Genomic DNA, 7,810 nt, shown 5'->3' on the forward strand with positions numbered 1-7,810 from the left:
GTTATTTCTAGTTACTTCTTCCACTTTCCATATTTTTATTATCTCATTTTATTTATTTATCTCTCTCTCTCTCTATCACTCAACAGAAAAAAACAAAGAAAAAGCTAAAAAAATAATAATAATTCAGGACCCCTCCTTTTTCTTTTCTTTTGTTATCTTTTTTAGATTTTAATGTACGATACTTATAATTATTATTATTTTTTCATCAACTTGTTCTACTTTTCATTCTATAAATTCACTGCTTCAAACACATTCACTCCTCTTCCACTTTCTTTCTCTCTCTATCTCTCTCTCTTTTAACACATTTCTTTCATATATTGTAACTTTTTTTTCTTTCTTTCTCTGAGTGCTCTGCCTCAAGAAACCTCTGTTTCTTTGTTTTCAGCACCGATTTTTTGTGATTAAAAAACGAAAAGAAGCTTCATTCACATCTTAAATGCTAAACCTATTGTTCTTGATGTTTGAGATTCATGTATCAAATTCTGAGTGAAATTTTCTTTTCTGGTTGTATGATCAATTCTACTGTTAGGCGCAGGACCCATTTAGTTCAATCTTTCTCTGTTGTCTTCCTTTACTGGCTCTACTACGTTTCATGATTTCATCTTTTTTTCTTAAATTTATAATCTTTATTCTCCATTATTACTATCATTTTCAATTTTCTGCAAAAACATTTTCTTTTTAGTTTCTGGGTCCTGTGTCCTCTGTTCTGTTTCCTCTGTTTTGTGTCCTCTGTTTTTTTCCTCTGTTTTGTGTTCTGTTTTCATCTTTTTTTTTTGTTAACTTTTTCAACTCTTAGCTACAATCTCTCTCACATGGCTTCATCAAGTGGAACATCTTCAGGGTCATCAACACTACCAAACTCAGGTTCAGAGGAAGATTTACAATTGATGATGGATCAAAGAAAAAGAAAGAGAATGATATCGAACCGGGAATCGGCAAGAAGATCAAGAATGAGAAAACAGAAACACTTGGATGATCTTGCTGTTCAGGTTGGTCAATTAAGGAACGAGAATCATCAGATTGTAACTTCTGTTAACCTCACAACTCAACGTTACTTGGCTGTTGAATCTGAAAACTCTGTGCTTAGAGCTCAACTCAATGAACTCAACAATAGACTTGACTCTTTGAATGAAATCATCAATTTCTTGAATGTATCCAATGGAGTTTTTGAACCTCTTGATGATAATAACAACAATAACAACAACAATTACTTCAACCCTTTGAATATGGCTTATTTGAATCAACCAATTATGGCTTCTGCAGATATGATGCATTATTGAGATGAGATCTATTGGGTTTGGTTGAATATGTTTTTGGAGAAATTGAGAGTGAAGAGAGAGAGAGAGAGTGATAAGGAATAATGATGAATGTGTGTAGTATATTAGTAGTATCATAAAGAGGGTGAAGCTTGTTAGGTGCTGCTTCTATAAATGATCTTTGTTGTGTTCACACTACATATCATTGTATTAAGGTTGTATTTGTATGATTGAGTCACTATTGTTCTTGTTGTTGATTATAATAATATATAATATATTATTGACTAAGTTCTCCATTTAATTTTCTTTTCTTTGTCTTATTATATCTGTCTATACATTGATTTTGCTAATTTAGACTTTTCATTTTTTTAATAGTTGTAAATTAGCAACTTACATTTTAAAGTGCATGTCATCAATTTTTAGTTATATCTTGTTAATTTATATATATACTAAAATAACGAGTAGGTGTAAGTGTTATAAGATTTGTTAACTTCATTCAATAATTATTTAATTAGTTTAAAATAGTAATCTACACCTTGAAATGTATTTAACAAATGTATAATTATAATTTACTAATTTATATTTAAAAACTGAGTGAGAAGAAATTAAAAAACTCAAATATATAAATATATATCATCAAATCAAATCAATGCTTTCTTTGACTAAACTTGAGATCGTGTACAATTTTGGGACTTGCTCAATGATAGTGGAGTAGACAAATTTGAATTCATAATTCATTATTATAATATTAATTCTTGATTGAACTTTGACATAGTGCAATGCATGCAATCTTCCAATAAGTGGGTTTATGCGTAAGCAGAAATTTTACTTTTCTAAACTTTTCTTTTTACATAGCATATTAATTGTTGTCTTTCAAGTGGATTTCCACTAATACAGGAATTAGATTTATTCAGCCTTTACATTTTTAATTTTTATTTAGTCTTCCCAATTCACACAATGATACTTAAACAAGAAAAAATTACATGAATTAGACAAAATAAAAATGTGCTACAATAATTTTAACAAAAAAAAATGAATTTTATAATTTTAACAAAATTAGAGTGTTAGTATAATTTATGATTCGAAACATAAAGATAAGATTTGAAATAGATTATAGTAGCTGAAAATATATTCGGTTTGTCTAGGGAAGCCTTAAGTAATGACTAGAGATACGTATCTTAATGGAAAGAAAAGTCCAAAAGTGAGCAGCAAAAGAAAGGGACAAGTGCTGATGAGAGTTTGGCCATTGCACCCAACTTCTGATTTTATTTTGCAAAATTTGGAAGAAATTCCTTCAAATGGGAAACACACAAACATTTACGGATTGTTAATGTTTCTTATATTTCTGATATTTCTAACTCCAATTAAGAATCATTATGTTTCCAGCTACTTATTTGTCTTTGTGATGTACTTAGCTTTTAAATAATTCATCTTCAAAGGTTCACCGTTAAATTTAGAAAAATGTTTGTGGCAGGTAAATAAATTTTAATAAACAATGAGTGAATGAATTGGGACCAATTAAATGCAAAATAAAATATAAATTTGTGTGAGGCAAATATGTGAACCTAACTATTTTGAGTTCGTACAAGTTGCAACATGTGTGGATTGCATAAAAGTGATCTGACATTGTAGGTCTTTTAAAATTTAAGTTTTTTTTTTTAATTTTTATAGTTTAGACATTTAATTCCAACATGTTTTTTATTTTCCTTTATTTTTTATGATGAGTTTAAGTTGAGATATAAACTGACAGGCAACAAAATGAAAGTAAAAGTTGCAACTTTGAAGTAAAGCTGTTACACCAAGTTCTTGGAAAGTAAAAAAAACATTATGTTTAGTTAAATATCAAATATGAGTGCGCTGATATTTTGTGTAAGGCCACGTGCAATGAATTAAGTTACAGAATTTTGGACATGTAAATATGGTTTGCATATGCCATCTTAACTTCTCTGCCTTTTACCTCATTCTCATTAAATTAATGCTAAGTTGTGACATTCAGCATGTGCTTTAGTCACATGGAACTAATCAAAATTCAGTTCCAAATATACTAATTTCGTTTTTAAATATAAGGCTCTCTTACAATATTTGGATCCAAATAAAAAGACCGACAAATCTCTATATCGAATAACTATATATTCAATTACTCTCTTACAGTAAAGAAAATAATATATAATTTTAATACAATTTTGAATCATGGAATCGTGATTTCTTATTAATCGTTTTATGCCTAGTAAATCTATTTATAGAAGAATTTACGAATTCAAGATCATTTTAAACAGTTAAATTACTCGGGAAAATACTAAAAGGCTAGCCAACTAGCAAAATAGGCTCCAACCTAATAATAAGATTTTACATTATAAAACATTAAAACTTCTCTCATGCATTATGTATGTTGAGGTGAAATTTTGTTATCTTGCTCTCAAATCTCAATACTTGTTTGATGTCTTATCATCAAAATTTCCTATCCCAAACATGTAAGATAAAATATGTGACAAATTTTGTATGAAGGATTATGAATGTACAGCAGTAGCACAACATTTTTCCATATCTTTTAATTATAAAAGATAGGTTGGTTTTCCCTACTCTTTCTATGATAAGATTCCAACACTTCTACAATTATTTTTTTTTCTTCTACGGTGACATCAATATATTTATATCGGAAATTAACATTTTAAATTTAAATTTCAGATAATAATATTAATATTTTATTAATTGAATTAGAATTTTAAAAAGACAACTCTACATCCTAAACAATGATCGTAATATTATAAAATGATAAAGATGTTTTGTGTTTATTGAGTACACATGTCTTTGTATGGTACGTATTCTTCCACAAAATACAAAACATGTTAAGGGCCTACTCGAGGGATACCAAAGCTTCGGCAACAGCCCAAATATATTATAATAAAACAAGGGTTAACATGACTACTTACCCAACTTATTTTCTTTAATAATATTTTCAAAAACTATCAATAGACATTTAACTACTCCAATGATACTTTGAGAGAGAAATGAATAATAATACTTCAAGAGAAAAATAAATAGTGAAAGTGATCTAATAAATGCCATATATTAATAATGTGACAAGAGTGAGAAAAAAAATAATAAAATATTAAATGATGATTTAAAGATGATGGATGTTGAGATATTATTGTTGTATATTTTATAAAGGACTTAAATGAATATTTTTCTTTTGACAACTTAAATAAATATTTTTTATATTTCTTAATCATTTTTCTATTTCATAATAAAAGTTACATTTGAAAATACTCATAAGATTTAATTCAAAATGTTGATATTGTTAAGTTGAATATTATATTTCGAATTCTAATTCGAGACTTTACAATTGGTATATAATTTTTTTTTTATCATTTTATCTAGACAAAAAAATGTTATGTTTAGTCTTCAATTAATATAATGCAATGAAATATAATATATATAAATAATCACTTTAATTTTTAAATTTATAGAACGGAAATATTTTTATTTCTTATTTTCTATCTATGTTTCATTTATTATTATAGTTTTTGAAATATTACTATATGATCGTAATGTGACATTAGATTTGTTTACTCATAGTGTGACATTAGGTAAGGTTTAAGTATGCTCTATGAGCCATCGGTCACCAAAAAGCTTTAGCATCATGAAGATGATATATTTTAACATTAGAATTTACCCATGTCAACATGAAATGACGAATGTGCCCTTGGATGTTGAATGATCAAAGAGCACCAGATATTAGTATTTTCAAAATATTGAAAGATATATTATTATTTACGCATACAAAGCAAAAGCATTTTGCTTCTGACCTCTTAAAAATAGACTTCCGTAATCAAATCACCTCTCCTAAGTAATCTTAAGGGTGCCAATATTGCTTACAAATGAATGAACAACGATTTGTTTCTGTTTACTTTCTATTTTATATCTTATTTGTAATAAAAAAATATAAATTGGTATTTTGTTGCAGTGTTCTAAATGAGTACTTAATATATTTATGTTAAAAATAGTAAAAATAATTAACTTTTTTTAGAATTTAGAAATGATATGGTAGCCTTTATTGTAGGATTGTTTATTCATATCAAGACTTGAAGATTTGGAAAATATTTATATTAATTGTTGGGTGCCTAACTCAACCATTCCAAAATCATAAATCATATAATCAATGCAGAGGGAATGAAAGAACCCCTTGTAATATTGAATTTAAATGAATAATAATTATTTCAATCAAATTTTAAATTTAAATATCTTTTGAACACTAGTTTATCCATCACCAAAATTCATCAACTACTTGAATTTGAATTTAACTGAAAGTGTGTTTGTTTCATAATAAATCTTTTATAGTATATATAAGGTCTCCATTATTTTATAGGAATAAATATTGGATGTTAAATAGACAACAAGAAAACAGACTCAATGTTTTTAGATGAGAATATTATGATAGATGTGTGGGGTAAGCATAAGATATTGATTATACAAATTTCATTACCGCCTTTGTGGGAATATTTTTCACACCATTTTTAAACTTATAACAAACGTGAAAATTCATATTTTCAATCTCCATATTCCTTATAACATTCTTAAATAACTTAATAATTTAATTCATATATCATTAATATAAATATTTTTTACATTATTACTGTAAAATTATTTAAAATATTTAATTTTAATCATAATTATTTTTAAAATTAAACCAAAGATTGATTGTAATTATTTGACTTTATAAAAGTTTACACTGAATGCACACAAAAATAAATCTCTTTAAATGAACACTCTTAGATAATAGTATGAGTATGTAATCTTTATATAGTAGTCCAAACAAAGAGTGGCTTACATGGAAATTAGTCCAATAGTTAGCATGGTAAAGAGACTTAAAAAAGCTCAAAATATGCATCATTATAGAAGCTTAATGGCCACGACTGAATTGGCATATATTTCTTTGCATTCTACAACAGTTCAATTGGAGGGTTGACAATAAATTTTAGAGAATAATTTCAAACTTTCAAACGGGATAAGGAATTATAATCTATTATATTTGGAACTTTATTGTCTGCAATTTCAATTTTTATTTAGGTTTTAACTTTTTGATTTTCAAAAGCAATAAATATTGGTAATCTGGAGTTTTGGCCTAATTAAGAAAAATAAAATCTAACTAATAATTATTCTAATTCGAATACTCTTAATCAATTGTTTTTGCAATTTCTACTAAGGAATAAAACTCTGTATGCTTTATTTCTTATCAAACCTATCTATTCCCATCAATAATATTTCCCTTAACTATGGTACACAAATGAAGAAAGAATAATTCCCAGTTTACAAAAAGGGAAATAGGAAAATGGACGGTTTAGTGGTGTCATCAGATGAAAGCATGTATTATATACACATCTTTTGATATGTGAAGGAATGCAAGATTGCTGTAAAGGAACAAAGATTCTCAACTTCTCATAGTGTATTATTTCAATCAGATAACAATGTTTCTCTTATATGCAGGCTATTGGCATTTGGAACCATTATTAGGAAAATATAGTAAAATAAGTTGTAAGCCAAAATTTCCTTATTTTCCCCGTTTTAAATTTTGTTATGCATTTTCGATATTCCCTTCTAGAAGCATATAGACTTTTGGACTGTTTAGAAAAACAATTTAAGTAAGTGTTTATTGCATTAATACTTATCATATAAATGTTTGTGTGAGTTATATTTATAACAAAAGATAAAATACAGTAAAATAATTTACATATTCATTATAAGGTGTTTCATAAACTGTCATGACGAATTTAAGAAAATAAGCTTCAAATAACAAGAATAGGTTTGACTTAGCTATAAAGCATTAATTGTGTTATAGGCCGAACTAGCATCCACTCAGGTCAGACCCAATATCGGTTCGACCCAAACCCAATACGCTGCATAACAAAACTTCTCGAATTTATGGCAAAACACTCAACCAAATGAAATCCAATGTAATGATCTACCTTAGATCACCTAGACTCCCAATCCCTACAATTGGATGGAAACCCTACAACGGCCTTAGCTACTAGATGGCAACCACCTATCACATAGCAAAAGGACACCTGTCCAACACCATGAGAGAAGCTCTGACGATCATCTACTAACCTCTGATGATTATCACAGGAAGATTCTAGAAACTCTAAAGGGGATCTCTAAATAAATCGGACTCCTTAAGTCATAAAAGTACTCACAAATTATGACATAAATTTCTCTTTGTCAAATTCTTACTTGACCGTGGAAGTGTGTTACACCCTTTTCTTATACGAAAAGCTGACGAATGAATCCTACTTTATCACCTCTCCAAAATACAAGATATCCAAGTCATGCTCTGAGTGACTCCAATACCGAATAAGTTGTTTCCATAACCTTTCTTTAATAGTCTTTAAACTATAATGTCACTAATTATTTACGGTCTTTGAACTATAATGTCATTAATTGTTTCCATAGTTTTTCTCAAATAGTCTTACAAATGTTTATGTAGATTACTTTAATAAATCAATCCAAATAGGTCCTATAATACAACTCAAGAATTTTTGTAGGTGCTTGTCCTTTGT

At 27.7% G+C, this 7,810-nt stretch overlaps 1 protein-coding gene across 1 annotated transcript; it reads left to right on the forward strand.

Moving 5' to 3' along the window:
• Positions 1 to 250: 250 nt before the first annotated feature.
• LOC101488322 (bZIP transcription factor 44) lies at positions 251 to 1,544 on the forward strand. Its single transcript, XM_004500735.4, has one exon. It carries the CDS (start codon positions 813 to 815, stop codon positions 1,278 to 1,280), a length of 468 nt encoding a protein of 155 aa, XP_004500792.2. The 5' UTR covers positions 251 to 812; the 3' UTR covers positions 1,281 to 1,544.
• Positions 1,545 to 7,810: the final 6,266 nt, after the last annotated feature.

The sequence above is a fragment of the Cicer arietinum genome, chromosome 5 (genome assembly GCF_000331145.2).
Source record: "Cicer arietinum cultivar CDC Frontier isolate Library 1 chromosome 5, Cicar.CDCFrontier_v2.0, whole genome shotgun sequence".
NCBI lineage: Eukaryota > Viridiplantae > Streptophyta > Magnoliopsida > Fabales > Fabaceae > Cicer > Cicer arietinum.